The sequence below is a fragment of the Oncorhynchus gorbuscha genome, linkage group LG07, assembly GCF_021184085.1.
Source record: "Oncorhynchus gorbuscha isolate QuinsamMale2020 ecotype Even-year linkage group LG07, OgorEven_v1.0, whole genome shotgun sequence".
NCBI classification, from domain to species: domain Eukaryota; kingdom Metazoa; phylum Chordata; class Actinopteri; order Salmoniformes; family Salmonidae; genus Oncorhynchus; species Oncorhynchus gorbuscha.
In genome coordinates, this window is record NC_060179.1 from 60107549 (window position 1) to 60134753 (window position 27205).

The 27205-nt window shown below is 41.9% G+C and overlaps 1 protein-coding gene across 5 annotated transcripts in view; it reads left to right on the forward strand.

Moving 5' to 3' along the window:
* Positions 1–417: 417 nt before the first annotated feature.
* Positions 418–27205, forward strand: part of abcc3 (ATP-binding cassette, sub-family C (CFTR/MRP), member 3) — a 62437-nt gene continuing 35649 nt past the window's right edge. For 3 of the 5 annotated variants that reach the window (XR_006839687.1, XM_046357012.1, XM_046357011.1), the window contains exons 1-3: positions 418–677; positions 26362–26538; positions 26861–26986. Coding sequence is in view for 4 of the 5 variants with exons in the window: in XM_046357012.1 (XP_046212968.1) it covers positions 642–677; positions 26362–26538; positions 26861–26986 (339 nt within the window). In the remaining variant the exon portion in view is untranslated. The remainder of the gene's footprint in view (positions 678–26361; positions 26539–26860; positions 26987–27205) is intronic. The other 2 variants (XM_046357009.1, XM_046357008.1) reach the window with 1 other exon arrangement.

The following is a 27205-nucleotide window of genomic DNA, read 5'->3' on the forward strand; positions in this document are numbered from 1 at the left end:
ACATTTTGACAGGAAAATTGTCCAATTCACACACTTGTCAAGAGAACACCCCTGGTCTGCCTTTGATCTGGTGGACTCACTAAACACAAATGCTTTGTTTGTAAATGAGTGTTGGTGTGTGCGTGCCCCTGGCTATCCATCAATAAAATACATTTTAAAATGGTGCCGTCTGGTTTGCTTAATATAAGGAATTTGTCATGGTTTATACTTAAGTATATTTAAAAACAAATACTTTAAGACTTTTACTCAAGTAAGATTTTACTGGGTGACTTTTACTTGAGTCATTTTCTATTAAAGTGACAATTACCTTTTCCACAACCGCGTGCGCGTGCGCGTGTGTGTGTGTGATGGGAGGGACCAAGGCTACAGCCAGGGAGAGGGCGGACTCGTCATATCATCATAACAACCTCCTTATAATTTTTCCTCTCTCTTACAACTCTCTGGGGGCAGAAGAGGAGAGAGAGGAGGGTTCTTCGAAAGCAGGGACAAACTACTAATCCAGATTAAATAAACTACGAGCTCCACTAGTGTGTTTGTTGAAAGTCTCTGTATGTGCAATAACAAAAGAAGGTAAAAGAGAGGGAGCGACCTGTTAACGCCGGGAAAAGATCATTCGCTCGTTGTACCGAAGCCCCGTGGACATGGAGCGTTTATGCGGACCAAAGCTCCCGTTCTGGGTAAGTAGGGCTTGTCCGTGGCAGTCAGTAGAGTTCGCGGATGTGATCACCTCGTGCATATCACAAGGATCTGAAATAAGGCCATTGCCTTGGCCTCGGTGTTTTCTCTGTGTTCCTCACATTAGATATAATCATATTTGTTTCACTTTGTATAGCTGACTATTCTAGCAACGTTTCATGGTTCTTGGGTTTTTAGCCCCATGTTGGCGATTTAAACATGACAACGAGCGCAGCTGAAAAATATATATATTATAAAACAAGGAAATAAATATTCGGTCCTGGAGGCTTTCATCAACTCAACCTGGAGCATACCCAGTAAGCAAAAGTATTTTGAAAATAGGTATTTTGCAGAGATTTGCTTTGGTCTTTGTTTCTAGGGCCAAATGTCAACAGTTTTTTTTTAATGTCCTATTTAAATAGCAGAATTTAGTTAATATTCCAAGTTTGCTGACACAAACAGAACACTTTAACTACAACATGTTCAGTAATGGTTACAGAAATGTTTTACTTCCTATGTAGTTGTTGGTCTACCAGAGTTAAATCCATTGACTGTAAATCAGCCTGAATAAAAACATCTGTTAAATGACCAAAAATGTACAAATGAACACTTGCAAAGCACAGGGGTATTATTTAAATTGGATCCGCCCCCAAACAAGACCAAATTTGAACCAAACATATTTGGACCAATTATAGATGTCTGTTAGGTCCATATCAAGGCATGTCCAGAGCGGACCAAAAAGCGGAATATCAACATGTAATTGTTACAATGTTGATGAACATGTAACCTACCCTTTTAAATTCATTAATCTCTGTGTGAAACCACACAGTGACCTCAGACAACCTGACCTTTTTAAAGTTCACAGCGCATGAGCACATTATAGGTCAACTGTGCTTTCCTGTTTTGGTATTATACTAGGCACCTGATTTCCCTCACTCTGGTGCGTATTCCACAAAAATGCTTTGTTTACGAGGTCACGAGAGGTGAAGACCTCAAGTATTTGTGCTGCCTGACTTTGCTTGGTCTAGGTTACTTAAAAATGTTTGGTAATCCCCCTGAACTCAGGGTCTTAGCTCTCATGGTATGAGAGCAACACATCACTAACAGATCTTCACATTCAAGGACACATCCATCTTACATTTGGTTCCTTAAAATGTTTTGGGTCTTGGCAGTTGGTTGCCAGTGTTCTGCTCCCCAAAGTCAACAGGAGAACAGGCCAACACATTTCTGGTCCAGAGATTGTGGACTTTAGGTCTCAGTCGAGGTTAGGACTCTAATACTGTACCTTACAAGTTCAACTAGTTCAACCTAAATACATACCCCCCAGCCTATTTAGACTCTTTATTGGTCTGTGTGTGTCTGACAGGCAGTGGCATTGACGTTTCTTGGACTACTGTGCTGAGGGACAGTTTTTTGCATATGTTGGTAATGCTCCAAAAGGCCATTTTGAAATACCTTGATTGCCTCTTTCACACAACTCAATTCATTATACCCATCAGCTGGGTTATGCTTTATAGGACTAAGAGAGAGAGAGGCAGACTTTTGTTTATTAGCTCAGGCGCATCCTGTTCCCATTGATCATCCTTGCGATGTCTCGACAACTTGATGGAATTTACCACAGGTGATCTCCAATTAATTGGACATGACTTGGAAAGGCACACACCTGAAAGTGCAAGTCAGAGCAAAAACCAAGCCACGAGGTCTAAGAAAATCCTGTCTCTGAGCTCTACGGACAATTATGTCAAGGCACAGATCTGGGTAAGTGAACCAAAAAATGTCTGCAGCATTGAATGTCCCCAAGAACACAGTGGCCTCCATCATTCTTAAATGGAATGAAGTTTGGAACCACCAAGACTCGGGCAGGAGCTGGCCGCCCAGTCAAACTGAGCAATCGGGGGAGAGGGGCCTTCGTTAGCCACTCAGTAAAAGGCACATGAAAGCCCGCTTTTTTGCACACACATCCAGATGATGCTGTGTAACGTTTTGCCCGATAACCCTGTAGGTGTGTTTTGAGGCGTTAGATTAACACAGAAGCACACAGGGCATATAACGTTCCCCCTGTCCCGCGCCCCTCCCCTTAGCTTCCTTCTCCCGGCTTTCTCTGCTCTCACTCTCTATCGAGCTCAGATCTTAGATGGAGTCCTACAGAGTGTGTAGCATGTGGCATGTGCTCATCATATCAATGATGTTGTCAGCAAACAAACAAGTATGATGGCTGACCAGAGCATCTGTCTCTCTCTCTGTCTCTGTCTCTCTGTCTGTGTGTGTAAAGTCAATATACAGTATGTTAACTCCTTTTTTTCAGTAGACTAACCTAGTTCTTAAGAAACCGTATGCTGTGAGAATAGACAGATGGAGAGGAAAGAAAGAGAAATAGAGTGCATGTGTGTGAGAGGGAGATCTGAAGGGCTTTAGTGCAGTAGTGGCTAAGGCCTAATTTGAAATGAGTTCAAGGTGGTTTTAGGCTCGTAGGCTAGGAAGGATTACAGTAATGTCTTTGACACAGGAGGACAGCGTGTAACTCCACCCCTAAAGCTTTATTTTACAGATGCGTAGTCTGGTTTCAGTTTTTCACCACTTCAATTCCCTATATGCTGCAACAGGTGTACTGTTGACATGCAGTAAAGCTAATCCTTTGGTTCACTCCTGTCACAAATCGTAAAATTGTGAGCGCTAAAGTAACTGTCCAGTGAAAATCTCACTTTTAAAAGTTCATATTTTGTTAATTCATACACAGATCATTTGTTGACTCATCCTATACTTGTATTTGAGGTAAAACTTTTTTAAACCCATCTCAAACATACTGTTAAAAAAGTTTGCCATTTCCTCAGAAAGATGATGTCATCCTCCTGAGGAGGATGAGCTGGCAGATCAGCTGTATACTCACATTAATATTTTTAATGACCGGTATACGCCCACACCATTCCAACCAGACTGGCAACATTTTAATTTACCGGAAATTTGAGAAATTTACCGAACCGATATGCATTGGGTATGTAACCTGATCAAATCCAATTTCACATACACAGCAGATGTTAACATGAGTGTAGCGAAATGCTTGATGCAAGTGTTCATTCCATAATGCAGTTAGCGAGTGGTTTCATGTGACAGAGATTAAAATATCCGTTAGATCTCCTCTTTCTAAATTTCTATTAGGCAACTTTGAAGCAAGGTAAGGCCTCGTATGTATTAAAACGTCCAGGTTTCAAACAATTAATTATGCGTTTCAAAATGCATACTTCCTCCAGCTCATTGGGGCAGCAGGTAGCCAAGTGTTTAGAGCGTTAGACTTGTAACCGAAAGATTGCAAGATCGAATCCCTGAGCTGACAAGGTAAAAATCTGTCATTCTGCCCCTGAACAAGGCAGTTAACCCACTGTTCCTAGGCCTAAAATAAGGTTCTTAACGTCATTGAAAATTTAAAAAATGTCATTAAATTTGTTCTTAACTGACTTGCCTAGTTAAATAAAGGTAAAACTTTAAAAAATGTCATTAAATTGCAAAGTGTTCTTTTCTGAAAATATAGTTTACGTGTTCACAAATAAGTTAAGCATCCAAGAAAAATACGTTTTAAAGTAACTTTGAAAAAGAAGGATAACAATTTCACTCGTATTGTAATTAAAGGCCCAATGCTGTCACATTTTATATACACTGCTCAAAAAAATAAAGGGAACACTAGAATAACACATCCTAGATCTGAATGAATGAAATATTCTTATTAAACACTTTTTTCTTTACGTAGTTGAATGCGCTGACAACAAAATCACACAAATTATCAATGGAAATCAAATTTATCAACCCATGGAGGTCTGGGTTTGGAGTCACACTCAAAATTAAAGTGGAAAACCACACTACAGGCTGATCCAACTTTGATGTAATGTCCTTAAAACAAGTCAAAATGAGGCTCAGTAGTGTGTGTGGCCTCCACGTGCGTGTATGACCTCCCTACAAAGCCTGGGTATACTCCTGATGAGGTGGCGGATGGTCTCCTGAGGGATCTCCTCCCAGACCCGGACTAAAGCATCTGCCAACTCCTGGACAGTCTGTGGTGCAACATGGCGTTGGTGGATGGAGCGAGACATGATGTCCCAGATGTGCTCGTTTGGATTCAGGTCTGGGGAACGGGTGGGCCAGTCCATAGCATCAATGCCTTCCTCTTGCAGGAACTGCTGACACACTCCAGCCACATGAGGTCAAGCATTGTCTTGCATTAGGAGGAACCCAGGGTAAACCGCACCAGCATATGGTCTCACAAGGGGTCTGAGGATCTCATCTCGGTACCTAATGGCAGTCAGGCTACCTCTGGCTGTGCGGCCCCTCAAAGAAATGTCACCCCACACAATGACTGACCCACCGCCAAACCGGTCATGCTGGAGGATGTTGCAGGCAGCAGAACGTTCTCCACGGCTTCTCCAGACTCTGTCACGTCTGTCACATGTGCTCAGTGTGAACTTGCTTTCATCTGTGAAGAGCACAGGGCGCCAGTGGCGAATTTGCCAATCTTTGTGTTCTCTGGCAAACGTCCTGCACGGTGTTGGGCTGTAAGCACAACCCCCACCTGTGGACGTCGGGCCCTCATACCACCCTCATGGAGTCTGTTTCTGACCATTTGAGCAGACACATGCACATTTGTGGCCTGCTGGAGGTCATTTTGCAGGGCTCTGGCAGTGCTCCTCCTGCTGCTGGGTTGTTGCCCTCCTACGGCCTCCTCCATGTCTCCTGATGTACTGGCCTGTCTCCTGGTAGCGCCTCCATGCTGAGAGGCCTGTAATTTTCATCATAGGTACACTTCAACTATGACAAAAAACGAGACAAAAATCCAGAAAATCACATTGTAGGATTTTTCATGAATTTATTTGCAAATTATGGTGGAAAATAAGTGTATGTATGTAATGTATGTAATGTATGTAATGTAATGTAATGTAATGTAATGTCTCCACACTGAGGTTGGAATCATACTTTGAAATTGTGAAAATAATGATAGTGCTCTTTTAGTGTATGAGCTGTTTGAATAGACTGATTTTTCTTTCTCATTTTGTCTGTCATAGTTTAAGTGTACCTATGATGAAAATTACAGGCCTCTCATCTTTTTAAGTGGGAGAATGTTTGAATATCTGTTTGAATAGACTGCCCGAAATTTCAGTCTGTTTTTGGTGGGATGGAGTTTTGGCTTGCCTGGTGACATCACCAGGGGGTAAATTAGTTAAAAGACCAATAAGAAGGAGAATTCCAAACCTCTCTGACAATAACAGCTAATTTTCAGTTTTCCCCTACCCGCTCAGACCACTCCGACAGTCCAAGCAAAATTCATGATTGAGAAATTGCTTTTTGCTAAGAAGCTATTTCTGTTTGACCATTTTAATTTATGAAAAATCACAGTAAGGCATCTAATTGTTACCCAGAAACTCTTTAATTTTGAGATAAAAACGGTTGCATTGGACCTTAAATTATAGGTCATATTTAATAGAAATCAGGAAACACGGGAGACTTTAAGGCCATACAGTTTCAGCTCCATTGAGGGAAATGGTTTTCTGAGCAGCAACTAATATTACATTTACCTTCTCTCTACGACACTCATCCATTTCATCAGGTATAGCAAGACTGCTGGTCTATTGAGATTATGTATAACCGCAATCTTACTGTAATCTTTTGTAATTCTACAGTGACCCAATTATTCAGTCCTGACTGGCAATTTGTAGTTGTTGAGTTATTAAATAAATATTGTGTCATGAAGGGCCAGTTTCTGGTTTTTAGTCAATAAATAGAGGCTTAATCTGTGTACAGGAAACCGTCCCGAAGAGTACACCACGGATGTTTTAATTTGTCATTTGTTGAGATCTTTTGCAAATGTTCACCTTACTTTGATAAAAATATTTTGTCAAGGATGCATCTTGTCATGTAGACACAGTCTTTGGTTAATTAATGACCAGTGAAACATCCATGGTTGTGTCCAGTAAACCTGGCCTTTATTACACAATGGGGACCAAGAGGTAACATTTCTATCGCTAGGACCCTGTTAATGTTGCTCACATCTATATTTTATTTGTGTTATTTTCATTAATTAATCCATCCATCGTTTCTGTCTTGTGAGGGAGTCAAAGCACTGATAATAAACTAACAAAGGATGTTTTCTAGAAAGGAAATCAGCCCTGTGCTGGATTAGCTCAATGACTCATCTAATAACTGCCAGCTCCATGCTCCTAACCTTTCCCTTACGTACGGATCTTATTATCATTCAGTCACTGTATGTAATGTAAGTGTGCTATTTTTCCTTTGTCATCTATTGATGTCCAAACGCTAATGTTGTCTATAATTATATTTTCACATTTATTTCCTATTGTTGAGAAATGTCAGCTTTTCAGTCTTGATGTTTCTGAAATGTAACTTTTTAACCCCCTCAGTTTACACTTCCTCACCGTGGCTTATTTTCTTTCCTCAATAGCAATGTTTTCTGAACTCTTGAGATTCTGCTGATCTGGAAAAACCTCAGGAAATGAGATTCGCTGACTGTACGGTCATGGGGCATCTTCTCATGAAAATCAATATGAAACACACTTACATATGTTTTACTATCCTTGTGGGGACCAAACAGTTGCTCTCTATTCAAAATTCTATTTTCTCTAACCCGAAGTCTAACCCGAAGTCTAACCCGAAGTCTAACCCGAAGTCTAACCCGTCTAACCCTAAGTCTAACCCTAAGTCTAAGTCTAACCCTAAGTCTAACCCTAAGTCTAACCCTAATTGCCCTTCTAGCAGTTGTGCCTCTTCTCCACGAGCCCTACTGCATGCCTGCAGCCAGCTCTCAGACCCAAAACATACAAACAGGCAGCATGGCGACAGGCACTTCCTCTTTTATCAGGGCCCATGTATAGTGGTCCTCCTTAGACATACAGTTGAAGTCGGAAGTTTACTTACACCTTAGCCAAATACATTTAAACTCAGTTTTTCACAATTCCTGACATTTAATCAGAGTAAAAATTCCCTGTCTCAGGTCAGTTAGGATCACCACTTTATTTTAAGAGTGTGAAATTTCAGAATAACAGTAGAGTGATTTATTTCAGTTTTTTTTTTTTGTCACATTCCCAGTGGGTCCGAAGTTTTCATAAACTCAATTAATATTTGGTAGCATTGCCTTTAAATTGTTTAACTTGGGTCAAACGTTTTGGGTAGCCTTCCACAAGCTTCCCACAATAAGTTGGGTGAATTTTGGCCCATTCCTCCTGACAGAGCTGTCAGGTTTGTAGGCCTCCTTGTTCGCATATTCTTTTTCGGTTCTGCCCACAAATTTTCTATAGGATTTAGGTCAGGACTTTACGATGACCACTCCAATACCTTGACTTTGTTGTCCTTAAGCCATTTTGCCACAACCTTGGAAGTATGCTTGGGGTCAATGTCCATTTGGAAGAACCATTTGCGACCAAGCTTTAACTTCCTGACATTTTTTTAAATGGTCGAATTTATAAACTAAACTAAAGATGTCTTGAGATGTTGCTTCAATATATCCACATAATTTTCCTCCCTCATGATGCCATCTGTTTTGTGAAGTGCACCACAACATGATGCTGCCACCCCCGTGCTTCACGGTTGGGATGGTGTTCTTCGTCATGCAAGCATCCCCCTTTTTCCTCCAAACATAACGATGGTCATTAAAACAAAAAAGTACAATCTTTGTCCCCATGTGCAGTTGCAAACCGTAGTCTGGCTTTTTTATGGAGGTTTTGGAGCAGTTGCTTCTTCCTTGCTGAGCGGCCTTTCAGGTTATGTCGATATAGGACTCGTTTTACTGTGGATATAAATACTTTTGTACCCGTTTCCTCCAGCATCTTCACAAGTTCCTTTGCTATTGTTCTCTAGGAGACAGAACGTGTCTCCTTCCTGAGTGGTATGACTGCTGCATGGTCCCATGGTGTTTACCGTGCTTCACGGTTGGGTGGTGTTCTTCGCCTTGCAAGCCTCCCCCTTTTTCCTCCAAACATAACGATGGTCATTATGGCCAAACAGTTCCATTTTTGTTTCATCAGACCAAAGGACGTTTCTCCAAAAAGTATGATCTTTGTCCCCGTGTGCATTTGCAAAACCGTAGTCTGGCTTTTTTATGGCGGTTTTGGATCAGTGGCTTCTTCCTTGCTGTGGTGCCTTTCAGGTTATGTCGATATAGGACTCGTTTTACTGTGGATATAGATACCTTTGTACCTGTTTCCGCCAGCATCTTCACAAGGTCTTTTGCTGTTGTTCTGGGATTGATTTGCACTTTTCTCAGTAAAGTACGTTCACATCTAGGAGACAGAATACGTCTCCTTCCTAAGTGGTATGACGGCTGCGTGGTCCCATGGTGTTTATTGTTTGTACAGATGAACGTGGTACCTTCAGGCGTTTGGAAATTGCTCCCAAGGATGAACCAGATTTGTGGAGGTCTACAATTGTTTTTCTGAGGACTTGGCTGATTTCTTTTGATTTTCTCATGATGTCAAGCAAAGAGGCACGGAGTTTGACGGTAGGCCTTGAAATACATCCACAAGTACACCTCCAATTAACTCAAATTATGTCAATTAGCCTATCCGAAGCTTCTAATGCCATGACATCATTTTCTGGAATTTTCCAAGCTGTTTTAAAGGCATAGTCAACTTAGTGTATGTGAACTTCTGTCCCACTGGAATTGTGATACAGTGAATGAATTATAAGTGAAATATTCTGTATGTAAACAATTATTTGAGTATTACTTGTGTCATGCACAAAGTAGATGTCCTAACCGACTTGCCAAAACTATAGTTTGTTAACAAGAAATTTGTGGAGTGGTTGAAAAACGAGTTTCAATATCTCCAACCTAAGTGTAAACTTCCGAATTCAACTGTAGATCTAGGATCAATTTACCCTAGCCAAGTCTTACCCTTAACCATTAAGGGATGGAATGTAAAACTGACCTTAGGTCAGTGTCTACGGGCAACTCCCTGTACAGTAGTTAATAGCCCATTTCCCCAGCAGAGAGCTCTCTGGTCTAACACGGAACAGATGGTGCCATTAACATTTTTTTACAACCTCAGACGATTTCATAACATCCAGCTTCCACTTTTTCAGATGAATGACTTCAGACGAATTCTGTAAGGAACCAGAGTACCACATCCATTGGCGTGTTCTACTTTAAGTAGAAAAGTGAGCTTTAAATACACAATTCAACATTCTTTGATTCTAAACTCTGAAAAACATCATCTGTGAACTCTACCTGACCGTGGTTGTCAGTGTTTACGGTGTAGTGCTAACCATCTGGTAGGGCTTACAGAACCCCCCCACACAACACATCTGATTAACAAAACGTCTCCGATTTACTTACTATCTGGTTATAATGTATGGAGGGGGAGAGTGAGTATAGTCTTTACAGACATGCTGGCTCCTTTTAATAACTTTTATGCCAATATTAAGTTCATACACCAATCATTATGTTCATGCAACATCATACAAAGTAATTAGATGCCTATTGTTCATAACGTATGTTGAATGCTCATTAGATGCTGTAGAGACAATCCCTCTGATTGACAGAACTCATAAGGGGCACATTTAACTTGAGTCGAGACCGAGATGCCGATAACAAGGCAGCGTTTCGCTGTTCTTCACGTCAGATTCCAATCACACACATATCAGACAAATCAATGCTTTCTTCCAATGCCAACAAAACAAATACACTGAGTGTACAAAACATGGTATTTGCACGAGACTGACCAGGTGAATCCAGGTGAAAGCTTATTGATTTCACTTGTTAAATCCACTTCAATCAGTGTAGATGAAGGGGAGGAGACGGGTTAAAGAAGGGTTTTTAAGCCTTGACACAATTGAGACATGGATTGTGTATGTGTGAAATCCAGGGGGTGAATGGGCAAGACAAGATATTTAAGTGCCTTTGAACAGGGTGGTGTTGTTCTGAGGGCAAAAAAGGAGAGCAACTCAATATTAGGAATGTGTTCCTAATGTTTTTTTGTACACTCTGTGTAAATAGCTCATTACTTTTCGAAGCATCATGGGGAAATTGCACACTTACCATAACCACGGATTAAACTTGACACCCAGAACCAAATCAGCTACTGTTAAAGGAACATTTCTAAATTGTTCAACTTCATATTTATCCTCTCCAACTCCACTCCAACATTGACATGTGTGAAAATGGATTTGTTTCTATATTTTGTAGTAAAAAAGATAGAGGAAGATAAGTGTTTCCATTCCAATGACCTCATCAACCAATTAGTTGGCAGTTAGTGGGCAATGCCTACTCATAATTGGTTGGCAGGTAGTGGGCAATGCCTACTCATAATTGGTTGGCAGTTAGTGGGCAATGCCTACTCATAATTGGTTGGCAGTTAGTGGGCAATGCCTACTCATAATTGGTTGGCAGTTAGTGGGCAATGCCTACTCATAATTGGTAGAAGAAATCGGCACGATTTGCACCGATGTCATTAGAAACACAGTATCTCCCTCTTTTTTTTAATACAAAACATAAACGCGCAATTTTCACAATGTTGATGTTTGGGTTGTGGACATGAATATGTATGTGAAATTGAAGACTTTCTTGACAGATTGGCTATTGAGTAACAGTAGGGAACTTGCCACAACTTGACTGCAGGAATTGCCAGGCATTTCACAATATGATATTATCAAAATACTTAAGTGCCTGTACCATATGTATTGCAATTCGGTACTGTGATTTTATTGTGATTCGATGTTCCAAAAATATTGCTCACCATATGTCTGGGGCAGAGGGATAAGAGATAGCTATGAGAAAAATCATTTTGATCAGTAGCTAGGTTTCCATCCAATTGGTGACCAGATCTTCATTAGGGCTGGACGATAGATCAAATTCATTTGATATATTTGAATGGATGTTTTTGTGCGATATTCCAAATACCTGTATCGTAAGAATCATGTTTTTGTTACTTTTTCTTTTTATGGGCGTTTATGCCCGCTTGTTCTCATGTTCTATTTGTGGTCTCGTCTCCTTCACTCGTCTGCTATGTGCACCTTCCCATTTTACAGCAGAGATCTGTATATATTGAGAGATGCACGTCTCCTCCCTAATAATGGGAGTCCTTGTCCCAAAGGCGGGAAGACGGGCAATGAGTTTACGTCCAAAATTAGCCCATAGAAACGCATTGGCCTTATATCTTGGACAGATTTGAGCTCTTTTAGATCTTTTGTCTCTTCCTCTATGGTTTACACACACACCAGGCCCCTGCCTCTCGCCAACAAAGATCACATCTTCCTCTCTGGTTTACACACACACCAGGCCCCTGCCTCTCGCCAACAAAGATCACATCTTCCTCTCTGGTTTACACACACACCAGGCCCCTGCCTCTCGCCAACAAAGATCACATCTTCCTCTATGGTTTACACACACACCAGGCCCCTGCCTCTCGCCAACAAAGTTGAGAGAGATCACATCTTCCTCTCTGACGAGTGGTTTCAACTCGCTGTTTGCATTTGAGGTTTGAGCCAACAGAATCGGTCAAATGGACACCAAAACACATTGAGACATTATTTTACTGTAATGGAGGAGAAGTTAACCTTTCCAACGATACCCTTTTATGTGTCAACTACTCAAATTGCACACAGAGCAGACACTACTAAAACAAGAGTATCAATGAAGATTGATTCTGGAAAATGGATGATCAGTTTATCGCTCAGGGCATTGGGATACCACGTACTGCTAGCAGCATTTTAACCAAATACTGTTATACTAGCTGTCTAGTTTGTGTTTTATATGTGCAATAAGCATAAAACACAATTATATAAGGAATTGGCAACTGATTTCAACATCTGAACAAAGTGGACAGGCTAACATGCTTTTCAAACAGTCGCAGACAGACAGAAGGGTGTGTTCATAACAATTCAACTGTTCAACCTTGTTAGCTAGAAAATACTGTAGATCCAAGTTGGCTAAACTTGAAATATAAAGATTAACTGGCTAATCACTAGCACATGGGCTTGAGAGATTGTTGATGAAACCTGTGTTAATTTTCTATAGCCTATTGCCTGCTACAAGAAGTTATCATTAGTGAATGTGCATTATGCATGGTTCTAGTTAAATTTATAAGACAAAAGGGCATTTTCATAGACAGAATGCCAGATCAGCGATTATTGCAACAAAAGAAATGCAGGTTAAACCTATTTGGATAAAATCATTGAATTATTAGTGGGTCTTATGGTTGTGGGATGCTTAATATTAAGCCTAGGTGTAACTTCACAAGCCCTGAATTCATTAGATTATTGCTGGCTGTTTGAAATGCAGTGTATGTGACCTTTAATTGTACAACAATGCTTATTTAGAGAGAACATGAAAAAAAAGAGATATACACTACATGGCCAAATGAATGTGGACACCTGCTCGTCGAACATCTCATTCCAAAATCATGGGCATGAATATGGAGTTGGTCCCCCCTTTGCTGCTATATCAGCCTCAACTCTTCTGGGAAGGCTGTCCATTAGATGTTAGAACATTGCTGAGGAGACTTGCTTCTATTCAGACACGCGCATTAGTGAGGTCGGGCACTGAAGGTTGAGGGATTAGCCCTGGCTTGCATTCGGCGGTCCAATCCCAAAGGTGTTTGATTGGGTTGAGGTCAAGCCTCTGTGCAGGCCTGTCAAGTTCTTCCACACTGATCTCAACAAACCCTTTCTGTATAGATCTCGCTTTGCTCACGGGGGCATTGTCATGCTGAAACAGGAAAGAGCCTTCCCCAAACTGTTGCCACAAAGTTGGAAGCACACAATCGTTTAGAATGTCATTGTATGCTGTAGAGTTAATATTTCCCTTCACTGGAACAAAGGGGCCTAGCCCGAACCATGAAAAACAGGCCCAGACCATTATTCCTCCTCCACCAAACTTTATAGTTGCCATTATGTATTGGGTCAGGTAGCGTTCTCCTGGCATCTGCCAAAACCAGATTTGTCCATCGAACTGCCAGATGGTAAAGGGGGATTCAATGCTCCAGAGTCCAATGATGGCAAGCTTTACACCACTCCAGCCAACGCTTGGCATTGCGCATGGTGATCTTAGGTTTGTGTGCGGCTGCTCGGCCATGTAAACCCATTTCATGAAGCTCCGAACGATCAGTTCTTGTGCTGATGTCGCTTTCAGAGGCAGTTTAGAACTCTGTAGCGAGTGTTGTTACTGAGGACAGACTATTTGTTACCCGCTTCAGCACTCGCGGTCTCGTTCTGTGAGCTTGTGTGACCTTCTACTTCGCGGCTGAGCTGTTGTTGCTCCTAGACGTTTCCACTTCACAATAACAGCACTTACAGTTGACAGGGCAGAAATTTGAACTGACTTGTTGGAAAAGTACCATCCTATGATGGTGCCATGATGAAAGTCACTGATCTCTTCATTAAGGCCATTCTACTGCCAATGTTTGTCTATGGTGATTGCATAGCTGTGTGCTCGATTTGATACACCTGTCAGCAACGGGTGTGGCTGAAATAGCTGAATCCACTAAATTGTCTCCACATACTTTTGTGTGTGTATATCCTGAATCGCACATTTCACATTTTTTAAAAGATATTTAGTCCATGTCGCTCAGCCCTAATCTTAATGCGGATTTTAGAATATGCGCATGAAGAAAATATGCACATTTTTGCTTAAGTTTTCATGTACTGAATAAAAATCTAAAGTTCAATGTTTTTCCATCACATTTTCAAATATACTAATACTTTTGTCACAACTGTTGAATTAAATATAGCATGTGCCTACTCAGGTTTTGGCACGTACACTCCCAAAGTTGGTCCTAGGGCCCCCAATGGAGCACGTTTTGGTTTTTGCCCTAACGCTACACAGAGGATTCAAATAGTCAAAGCTTGAGGATGAGTTGGATATTTGAATCAGCTATCAATTTTGAGCTCTTTTCAAATAACTGTGGTTGTGTCCTGAATGTATTTTCCACTTCATAGATGTGAAAAAGCTACCCATGATAAGTGGTCTCATTCAGGATGTTCACATGAGAAGCACACTGCTCAGTGATCATAGCTATTTCTTCCGGGCTTATATAGTATGCTTAACTTATTTTGTCATGTTTTGAAGATTGTGGTGTCATTGTGAGGTTCAAATACATTTTATCTCCCCATGAAACACCTTTAGTGTACTTATCAAAGGCCCATTATCAGTGTACAGAGGCCCATTATCAGCAACCATCACTTCTGTGTTCCGATGGTGCGTTGAGTTAGCTAATCCAAGTTGATCATTTAAAAAAAGGCTAACTCAACGTGCCATTGGAACACAGTTGGTTGATAATGGGCCTCTGTACGCCATTAAAAATTAAAAATTAAATATTCCATTAAAAATCTGCCGTTTCCAGCTACAATAGTAATTTACAACATTAACCATGTCTACCCTGTATTTCTGATCAATTTGATGTTATTTTAATGGACAAAAAATGAGAGTTTCTTTAAAAAACAAGGACATTTCTAAGTGACACCCAAACTTTGTGTGTGTGTGTGTGTGTGTGTGTGTGTGTGTGTGTGTGTGTGTGTGTGTGTGTGTGTGTGTGTGTGTGTGTGTGTGTGTGTGTGTGTGTGTGTGTGTGTGTGTGTGTGTTACTCCGCAAGCATTTCACAACAAACTCAACACCTGTTGTATTTGGCAATATTTTTTTAACCTTTTATTTTACTAGGCAAGTCGGTTAAGAACAAATTCTCATATACAATGACGGCCTAGCCCCGGCCAAATCCTTACCCGGACAACGCTGGGACAATTGTGCACCGCCCTATGTGGGGTTTTGATTTGGTGTTGAAACCACACAGTGAATATCGGAGATAAAAGCTTTGGGAGAGTGAAGTTTCACATTCCACTGGCTTGTGTGTTTAGATTTTAAAGTTGAAATCCATTAGTTCTGGAATGCCCTGTACTTTCCAGTCATGGGCCCAAGAGAGAACAGAATACTCATTCATATATTCCTTCCTTTCTAGTACTAGTCTACTGTATCTCTATTCATCATCCCATGACACGATTAACCTGTTGGGGACAAATTAACTACAAATATAACATCTTAATTTGATCACTGTTGTCACAGAGAATTTTCCTGCACAGCATTAAATACAAATTGTAGTGTATTTGAGGTTCAAAGTCTTCTAAAGTTTTAAAATTAACTGTCCAGTCAAAATCTCACTTCAAAAGTTCTTATTTGGTTAATTCATACCAAAATAATGCTGTTGACTCATTCTATACTCATATTTGTGGCCAAAACATAAATAGAACCCCCCCTCCCCCCTCCCACGGTATACGCCCACACCATTCTGTTGTTGGGGTACGCCAACACCATTCCACACAGAAGAGGGGATGGGGGGGGGGCAAATCTGTCATCAGCATCTAGGAGACGAGGCCTTCCCCAAACTATTCAGTAAAATTGCATTCTGTCTGTCATTCAGTTAAGCCTGTTCTTGATTGAACTTTTTTTTTTTATTCAATGGAAAGAAAACTATTACACTCATGGGTAAATTATAGGTCATATTTCATAGAAATCTGGACAGTTACTTAACAATGTTAGACTTGATTTGCACTAATAAAACATTAATTGATCCTTACAATGCAAATGTATTTTATACAACGAGTGGGTCTAATCCTGAATGCTGATTGGTTAAAACCACATTCCAGCCGGTGTCTATGACGAATGACTGGGTCGCGTCCATAGATACAGAACAAAAAGACTGAACAACTCGGTCATGTCTCTGGCAACAGATCGCATGAACGACCAGCCAGCTTGGCTACCAAACCTAGATTTGTGTCGGGACTATATCTTTTGGAAGGAAGAAATGGTATGAATAAATTCATCAAAATAATGTTTTTAATGAAAATATGTCAACCATTATTTGAATATGTTGGTGACCCGTTGTATATAAGTGATAATGCCCTGAAAGCCGGTGTTTGGAGGATATATTGGCATGGTTTACTGGCCCTTGACTTCAGCTCGGGCCTAATAACACCTGTGCCAATATCCTCCAAACAGCGGCTTCTCAGGCATTATCACTTAAATAATCCACATAATCTTTCACATTTGCTGTTGCTGCAGGATTATTTTCCCCATCTCTCTCACATTTGAGATATTTAGCAGATTCTCTCGTCCAGAGTGACTTACAATAGTGAGTGCATACTACTCTTATCTGTTTCCACCCATTCTAGCCATTTGGGAGATGAGACTCGTGCTCTGTAAAAAGCAATGCTAACCGCTACCCTTTTTTCCTCCCTATCTCCTTTGCTTTACTTGTCAGCCCATGATTTATTTGCATACACTGCCTTTGCAATGCAAAGTTATCAATCATGCTCACAGAGGGTGTTCCATACATTAATTTCACTGGAGGGGGATGGGAGAAAAGAAGCTAGCTTATAGACTCACCATGACACTGCCAAGCTATAACTCTTTACATTGTGATGTGTTGATGTCAAAGGACTATTAATGTTAATTACTACACAAAAATGTAAAGAGTTTGATTCCAGAAATGGTCCCAATGATAAAGTGAGTAATAATGACCGGCCAAACATTTGCATTCATTCTCAAACCAGCCTCGTCACTGGCATCAAAGAAAGGTGACCTTCCTTGGACAAACAGCTATTTATTTACATAATTCAGTATCACCCCCATAATGTAATATTTGTTCTCCTGGACAGGGACGCTAAAGTCATTAGCAGAGCGATGGCTGCTAGCTACCTCCCTCAAACTGGTTAACACAACCCAGCAGGCCTGATTTTAGATGCAAAACATACAGTAAATACTGACTAGTGCTGCTAACCATCCGCCATCTGTACTGAAGTTTGATGAGACAGGCAGACTCTACAGAAAGGAATGGCTGGTGTGTATCACACACGGACCAGCCAGTTACACACCGCAAACCTACCATCCAATCATAGCTTCTACTCTACACACCACAATCTACCATCCAATCATAGATTGTGGTGTGTAGAGTAGAAGCTATCATCTAATCATAGCTTCTACTCTACACACCACAATCTACCATCCAATCATAGCTTCTACTCTACACACCACAATCTACCATCCAATCATAGCTTCTACTCTACACACCACAACCTACCATCCAATCATAGCTTCTACTCTACACACCACAACCTACCATCCAATCATAGCTTCTACTCTACTCTACACACCACAACCTACCATCCAATCATAGCTTCTACTCTACTCTACACACCAGAACCTACCATCCAATCGTAGCTTCTACTCTACTCTACACACCACAACCTACCATCCAATCGTAGCTTCTACTCTACTCTACACACCAGAACCTACCATCCAATCGTAGCTTCTACTCTACACACCACAACCTACCATCCAGTCGTAGCTTCTACTCTACACACCACAACCTACCATCCAGTCGTAGCTTCTACTCTACACACCACAACCTACCATCCAGTCGTAGCTTCTACTCTACACACCACAACCTACCATCCAGTCGTAGCTTCTACTCTACACACCACAACCTACCATCCAGTCGTAGCTTCTACTCTACACACCACAATCTATCATCCAATCATAGCTTCTACTCTACACACCACAACCTACCATCCAATCGTAGCTTCTACTCTACTCTACACACCACAACCTACCATCCAATCGTAGCTTCTACTCTACTCTACACACCACAACCTACCATCCAATCGTAGCTTCTACTCTACTCTACACACCACAACCTACCATCCAATCGTAGCTTCTACTCTACTCTACACACCACAACCTACCATCCAATCGTAGCTTCTACTCTACTCTACACACCACAACCTACCATCCAATCGTAGCTTCTACTCTACTCTACACACCACAACCTACCATCCAATCGTAGCTTCTACTCTACTCTACACACCACAACCTACCATCCAATCGTAGCTTCTACTCTACTCTACACACCACAACCTACCATCCAATCGTAGCTTCTACTCTACTCTACACACCACAACCTACCATCCAATCGTAGCTTCTACTCTACTCTACACACCACAACCTACCCTCCAATCGTAGCTTCTACTCTACACACCACAACCTACCATCCAACCGTAGCTTCTACTCTACACACCACAACCTACCATCCAATTGTAGCTTCTACTCTACACACCACAACCTAACATCCAATCATAGCTTCTACTCCACCCACCACAACCTACCCACAGACCTGGGCATTGTTCTCATCACGTAGAGTGGAAAGGCGAAGGCCATGCTTTGTGACTCGCTGAGAGCAAAGTCGATGCGTTTTTTGTTTTCTAATGCTCAGGGTGTGTGACTGTTCCCTAGTGTCATATTTATTTGAGCCACTGTAGTGATGCAGCTAAATAATGACCACACTGGGGAGGCGCCTAGCCTGATGCAACATACCACGTGGTACAATGGAAAACTAGTAACCTGGTTATACAGAGTTTGGGTTGTTAGCCAGGCTAGGGGCAAACCTTCACTTTATTTAGTCACACTTCATTCAGTTCAGTCCCTTTTTGATTTATACTGTTTATTCCTGTGTCCTGTCACACTAATATGATTCAGTCATGATGCTCTGCTCTTTCAGTCAGGGTCTGCTCTTTCATCCTGGCCATTAAGCAGATGGGCCAAATGTAAAGGCCAGTCATTCTATGTATAACTATAGGCCTACTGAAGACCAAAGTGCCACCTCTGTTGTTGTCAACTGATTTATACTTGTTTAATTGGAAGGAATGGTATGGTTCATGTGTCTAACTGTATGTGAGTTCTTTGGCTTTAAAAGGGCATCTGAACAAATTAACCTTAATCAAGTTTGGCAATGTGAATATGTACAAATAAATTGTGTCTTGCTTATCATATTCACACATTTTTACAAATGTAGCTGTGTAGCTGTGGTCTCACATTCTCCATGTTGTTCTGAAGACTATTAGGAGGACACCTGGGATGTTTTTGCACGTACATTACAGACATGGAAACTGACAGATGGGATGGATCAGCCCCCCCCCCCACATCATACAGACACACGGCATGCACACACGTCCACACATACTCCCCTGATGGGTGCCGACAGGCAGAAACATGGGCAGCTGTGTTTATCTAGCCAAGTATCTGGGGTTGGGCCTCTTCTATTCTGTTCCACCATTGCGTGGTCCGGTCCTTAAAAGCACATTCACTACTGGCTGCCTGCCACACTGCCGATATGACGTTTGATACGGTATGCTTTCCCCTCATGCTGTTGAGATATGGCTGCATCCTTTAGCTATTCATGGTAAATACTTACATAGATACTCTCACTGGCTTTTGGGATTGTTATCGGGCCTCGGAAAACTGGTAGCACTTTAGTTGTGTTAGTGCTATAATGCCTACATGGCACTGTCATAAGACTGTCATAGCAGCTGTCATTAGGAGTTATAACAGCTAATGTCTGTTTATGAGTATGATGACTCACCGGGTCCGGTAACTTTACTGGGAAATAACCTTATTTGCGTACTGTACATATGCTAACCTGGAATATTATATATTCTCTTTTGATCCCTAAAATAATTTCAAAGAAGTATGCCCTAACATAAATGTAACTAGCAGTCATTTCTCTTCATTAGGAGTCCCTGCCTTGCTGTCCAGTCTCACTGGCTGGCTAAATGAAAGCTCCAGTGCAGTCATAAATGAGATGGTCCTGTGTTTTGTATATATTTCCACACTACTGTACGAGGTTGGAATTATATTGTTAAAATGACTGCCATTTTAGTGTAAGAGCTGTTTGTAATTTCAGCCAGTCTTTTCAGTCTGTTTTGGTGGGATGGTGTTTTGGCCTGCCTGATAACATCAGGCGGTAAATTAGTTAATACACCAATAAGAAATAGTTCCAAACCTCTCTGCCAATAATAGCTAGTTTTCAGTTCTCCCCTCCTACTCAGACCACTCCGACCAGTCCTATCAAATTCTTGCTTGAGAAATGGCTCTTCGCTCAGAAGCTATTTTGATATTGAGCCGCATTGGACCTTTAACTTAGCTTTATTGATGTAGAATGGAGAAAACTATGACCATAAGCTGTAAATATATGCTAAATGGCATATACACGGAGTATACCAAACATTAGGAACACCTTCCTAATAATGAGTTGCACCCCCCTTTTCCCCCCTCCGAACAGCCTCAATTCATTGGGGTATGGACTCTATAAGGTGTTGAATGCGTTCCACAGGGATGCTGGTCCATGTTGATTCCAATGCTTCCCACCGTTGTCAAGTTGGCTGGATGGCCTTTTGGGTGGTGGACCATTCTTGATACACACAAACTCTTGACACAGACCGGTGCGCCTGGCACCTACTACCATACCCCATTCTAAGGCACTTAAATATTTTGTCTTGCCCATTCAGCCTCTGAATGGCACACATACACTATCCATGTCTCAATTGTGTCATTGTTTAAAAATCATTCTTTAACCTGTCTCATCCCCTTAATCTACATTGACTGAAGTGGATTTAACAAGTGACATCAATAAGGGATCAGACTGACCAGGTGAAAGCGATGTCATGGAAAGATCAAATAACATGTATTAGTCACATGCACCGAATATAACAGGTGTAGACCTTAGTGAAATGCTTACGTACGAGCCCCAAACCAACAATGCAGTTTTTAAAAAATATGGGAAAGAAAAAAAAGTAACACTTAGTTAAAGAGCAGCAGTAAAATAACAATAGCGAGACTATATACAGAGGGGTACTGGTACAGAGTCTATGTGCAGGGGCACCGGTTAGTTGAGATAATATGTACATGTAGGTAGAGTTATTAAAGTGACGATGCATAGATGATAACAACAGAGAGTAGCAGTGGTGTAAAATGGGAGGCAATGCAAATAGTCTGGGTAGCCATTTGATTAGGTGTTCAGAAGTCTTATGGCTTGGGGGTAGAAGCTGTTTATAATCCTCATGGACCTAGACTTGTCGCTCCGGTACTGCTTGCCGTGCGGTAGCAGAGAGAACAATCTATGACTAGGGTGGATGGAGTCTGACCATTTTTAGGGCCTTCATCGGACACCGCCTGGTATAGAGGTCCTGGATTGCAGGAGGCTTGGCCCCTGTGATGTACTGGGCCGTACGCACTCCCCTCTGTAGCGCCTTGCGGTCGGAGGCTGAGCAGTTGCCATACCAGGCAGTGATACAACCAGTCAGGATGCTCTCAATGGGGCAGCTGTAGAACCTTTTGAGGATCTGAGGACCCATGCTAAATCTTTTCAGTTTCCTTAGGGGGAATAGGTTTTGTCATGCCCTCTTCACAACTGTCTTGGTGTGCTTGGACCATGTTGGTGATGTGGACACCAAGGAACTTGAAGCTCTCAACCTGCTCCACTGTATCCCCGTCGATGAGAATAGGGGTGTGCTCGGTCCTCTTTTTCCTTTAGTCCACAGTCATCTCCTTTTGTCTTGATCATTTTGAGGAAGAGGTTGTTATCTGACCTCCTCTCTAATAGGCTGTCTTGTCATCGTTGTCATCGGCAACTTAATGGAGTTGGACTTGTGCCTGGCCTTGTAGTCATGAGTGAACAGGGAGTACAGGAGGGGACTGAGTTGATCCTGTGTTGAGGATCAGCATGGTGGATGTGTTGTTCCCTACCCTTACCACCTGGGGATGGCCCATTAGGAAGTCCAGGATCCTGTTGCAGAGGGAAGTGTTTAGTCCCAGGGTCCTTAACTTATTGATGGGCTTTGAGGGCACTATGGTGTTGAACGCTGAGTTGTAGTCAATGAATAGCATTCTCACATAGGTGCTCCTTTTGTCCAGGTGGGAAAGGGCAGTGTGGCGTGTAATAGAGATTGCGTCATCTGTGGATCTGTTTGGGCGGTATGCAAATTTGAGTGGGTCTAGGGTTTCTGGGATAATGGTGTTAATGTGAGCCATGGCCAGCCTTTCAAAGTCTTACTCACATCGGCTGCGGAGAGCATGATCACACAGTCTTCCAGAACAGCTGGTGCTCTCATGCATGTTTCGGTGTTATTTGCCTCGAAGCGAGCATAGAAGTAGTTTAGCTCGTCTGGCAGGCTCGTGTCACTGGGCAGCTCTCGGCTGTGCTTCCCTTTTGTAGTCTGTAATGGTTTGCAAGCACTGCCACATCTGACGAGCGTCAGAGCCTGCGTAGTACGATTCGATTTTAGTCCTGTAGTGATGCTTTGCCTATTTCATGGTTCGTCAGCTGGCATAGCAGGATTTCTTATAAGCTTCTGAGTTTCGCTCCTTGAAAGCGGCAGCTCTAGCCTTTAGCTCAGGGCAGATGTTGCCTGTAATCCATGGCTTCTGGTTGGGGTATGTATGTACTGTTATTGTGGGGACGATGTTATCAATGCACTTATGAATGAAGCCAATGACTGATGTGTACTTCAATGGTTTCGGAGGAATCGGTGATAGCAAAACAGTCCTGTAGCGTAGCATCTGCTTCATCTGATAATTTTTTATTGATCTAGTCACTGGTGCCTCCTGCTTTAATTTTTGCTTGTAAGCAGGAATCAGGAGGATAGAATGATGGTCATAGTTGCCAAATAGAGGGCAAGGGAGAGCTGTGTGTGGAGTAAATGTGATCCAGAGTTTTCTCTCTCTGGTTGCACATTTAACATGTTGATAGAAATGTGGATTTAAGTTTCCCTGCATTACAGTCCCCATCTACTAGGAGCGCTGCCTCTAGGTGAGCATTTTCTTGTTTGCTTATGGCAAAATACAGCTCATTCAATGCTGTCTTAATGCCAGCCTCTGACTGTGGTGGTACGTAAAACAGCTATGAAAAAAAATACTGAAACTCTATAGGTACAGTGCCTTGCGAAAGTATTCGGCCCCCTTGAACTTTGCGACCTTTTGCCACATTTCAGACTTCAAACATAAAGATATAAAACTGTATTTTTTTGTGAAGAATCAACAACAAGTGGGACACAATCATGAAGTGGAACGACATTTATTGGATATTTCAAACTTTTTTTAAACAAATCAAAAACTGAAAAATTGGGCGTGCAAAATTATTCAGCCCCTTTACTTTCAGTGCAGCAAACTCTCTCCAGAAGTTCAGTGAGGATCTCTGAATGATCCAATATTGACCTAAATGACTAATGATGATAAATACAATCCACCTGTGTGTAATCAAGTCTCCGTATAAATGCACCTGCACTGTGATTGTCTCAGAGGTCCGTTAAAAGCGCAGAGAGCATCATGAAGAACAAGGAACACACCAGGCAGGTCCGAGATACTGTTGTGAAGAAGTTTAAAGCCGGATTTGGATACAAAAATATTTCCCAAGCTTTAAACATCCCAAGGAGCACTGTGCAAGCAATAATATTGAAATGGAAGGAGTATCAGACCACTGCAAATCTACCAAGACCTGGCCGTCCCTCTAAACTTTCAGCTCATAAAAGGAGAAGACTGATCAGAGATGCAGCCAAGAGGCCCATGATCACTCTGGATGAACTGCAGAGATCTACAGCTGAGGTGGGAGACTCTGTCCATAGGACAACAATCAGTCGTATATTGCACAAATCTGGCCTTTATGGAAGAGTGGCAAGAAGAAAGCCATTTCTTAAAGATATCCATAAAAAGTGTTGTTTAAAGTTTGCCACAGCCACCTGGGAGACACACCAAACATGTGGAAGAAGGTGCTCTGGTCAGATGAAACCAAAATTGAACTTTTTGGCAACAATGCAAAACGTTATGTTTGGCGTAAAAGCAACACAGCTCATCACCCTGAACACACCATCCCCACTGTCAAACATGGTGGTGGCAGCATCATGGTTTGGGCCTGCTTTTCTTCAGCAGGGACAGGGAAGATGGTTAAAATTGATGGGAAGATGGATGGAGCCAAATACAGGACCATTCTGGAAGAACCTGATGGAGTCTGCAAAAGACCTGAGACTGGGACGGAGATTTGTCTTCCAACAAGACAATGATCCAAAACATAAAGCAAAATCTACAATGGAATGGTTCAAAAATAAACATATCCAGGTGTTAGAATGTCAAAGTCCAGACCTGAATCCAATCGAGAATCTGTGGAAAGAACTGAAAACTGCTGTTCACAAATGCTCTCCATCCAACCTCACTGAGCTCGAGCTGTTTTGCAAGGAGGAATGGGAAAAGATTTCAGTCTCTCGATGTGCAAAACTGATAGACATACCCAAGCGACTTACAGCTGTAATCGCAGCAAAAGGTGGCGCTACAAAGTATTAACTTAAGGGGGCTGAATAATTTTGCACGCCCAATTTTTCAGTTTTTGATTTGTTAAAAAAAAGTTTGAAATATCCAATAAATGTCATTCCACTTCATGATTGTGTCCCACTTGTTGTTGATTCTTCACAAAAAATACAGTTTTATATCTTTATGTTTGAAGCCTGAAATGTGGCAAAAGGTCGCAAAGTTCAAGGGGGCCGAATACTTTCGCAAGGCACTGTAGATTGTGTGGTCTACATTTTATCATGAGGTACTCTATACGCTGTTATTTATAAAAATACTTAGTCCACCGCCCCTTGTCTTACCAGACGCCGCTGTTCTATCCTGCCGGTGCAGCGTATAACCAGCCAGCTGTATGTTGACGGTGTCGTCATTCAGCCACGACTCTGTGAAGGATAAGATATTACAGTTTTGAATGTCCCGTTAGTATTTAATCTTCCGCGTAGGTCATCGATTTATTCTCCAAAGATTGCACGTTTGCTACCAGAATGGAAGGAAGTGGGGGTTAATTCGATCGCATACGAATTCTCAGAATGCAGCCTGCCCTCTGGCCCCTTTTTCTCCACCTCCTCTTCACGCAAATCACAGAGATCTGGGCCTGTTCCCGATAGGCAATATATCGTTCGCGTCGGGCTCGTCAGACTCGTTAAAGGGGGAAAAAGAGGATTCTGCCAGTCCGTGGTGAGTAATCTCAGTCCTGATGTCTAGAAGTTATTTTTGGTCATAACAGACGGTAGCGGCAACATTATGTACAAAATAAGTGAAAAAAAAGTTAAACAATGCAAATAAACAAACAAAAAACACGATCAGTTGGGGACACGTAACACATCTGCCGCCCTGTCCGGCGCAGGTGTTCTTAATATTTTGTATACTCAGTGTATTTGTTTTTTGAACAATTTCTATTTGATCTTTAATGCACTTTGAGATTATTCTTGTATAATGAAGTGCTTTAAAAATGTAATTATTCTTATGATGAAATATGATGTTTGAGAGTAGTGCAGTTTGTTTTTGTATCACAAGATGCTTCCCACTCTCTCGAGTGTCACTACTCTGTTCTTAGTGTCTGTGATTCAACTCATCCCGAAGCTGTGGTTTTCTCCTCTACATTTTCATTGGAAGTTTACAGTATGAACACTGTCCCTTCTACGTAACAGCAACAACCTATGCTGTGCGTGTCTCCCTCTCGGCCCCTAAGCCAGCTGATGTCATGCGACATTCCACACAGCTAGACAGCCCCAAATGACCTGGGGTCAGAAAGGAGCAAGTGGCTTGACTACTGATAATGTTCAGTACTAATTTATATACACTACTGGTGTTCTGTGAGAACAAACACTAGACCTGAGTATGTTCATAATGACACACTATTCCCTAGGCCTATATAGGACACCACTTCGGGCCATATTGATGTCATGGGTTCTGTCCAAAAGTAAAGCACTGCACAGGGACTATAATTTCAGATAGGCCCCACTGGATATGTTTGATGATTTGACATTTAAAGTGTATTGGTCTCAACCCATTGGTCTCCATCTTTATTTGATTCTAGGTAGCCAATCAGACGCTCCACACGGACAGTCCAGACCTGCCGGAATGTTTCCAGCTGTCAGTGCTGTCATGGCTGCCTTGTGTGTACCTGTGGCTTGCTTGCCCTCTCTACCTCTTCTACCTCCAGAGGAACAACAAGGGTTATATCATGATGTCCGTCCTTAACAGAGTGAAAACGGTGAGGGACCACACCACGCACTGGTCTACTGTATGCGGCCGTCTGTCCAGTTGTCTCTCTGTCTCCGTCTCTCTCTCGATGCAATACTGTTTGTTGCCTGAGATTCATACCCTGTTTCGTGGCCCTTATTAGATTAGTTAATTGATGCACGATAGGGGAATAGTGGAAATGTTTATCAGACAGGCTAATGACCAGTACTGGGAAACGTACCAGACATTCAAGCTGGTTCAGACGGTTTAGATGGGTTTTGATCAAATTACTCCTGCTCAGTTTTGGGTTTATTTCTTTCTCTCTTTCTCGCCCCTCCCCGTTCCTCCTCTAGGTCTTTGGGTTGGTGTTGTGGATTGTGTGTTGGACAGATCTTTTCGGCACCTTCCATGAGCTGCAGCAGGGGGACTCAAAGCCACCCATCTACTTTGTCACTCCGCTGGTGGTCGGCATGACGATGGTACTTGTACACAACCAACAGGGCGTGGCGTTGTAAACATGCAGTACAGTCATACAGTACAGTGTTCAACTCACTTCCTGAAAAATATTTCTTATTTTTGGGGTCTTGTTGCTTAGTGACCAGTATTTTGAATCCATAACTTGTCAATCAATCATGTATGTATTGTTGCAACCTGAACTCAGGGGTAGACGTAACATAGTAACCGGAAATCTAGGACAC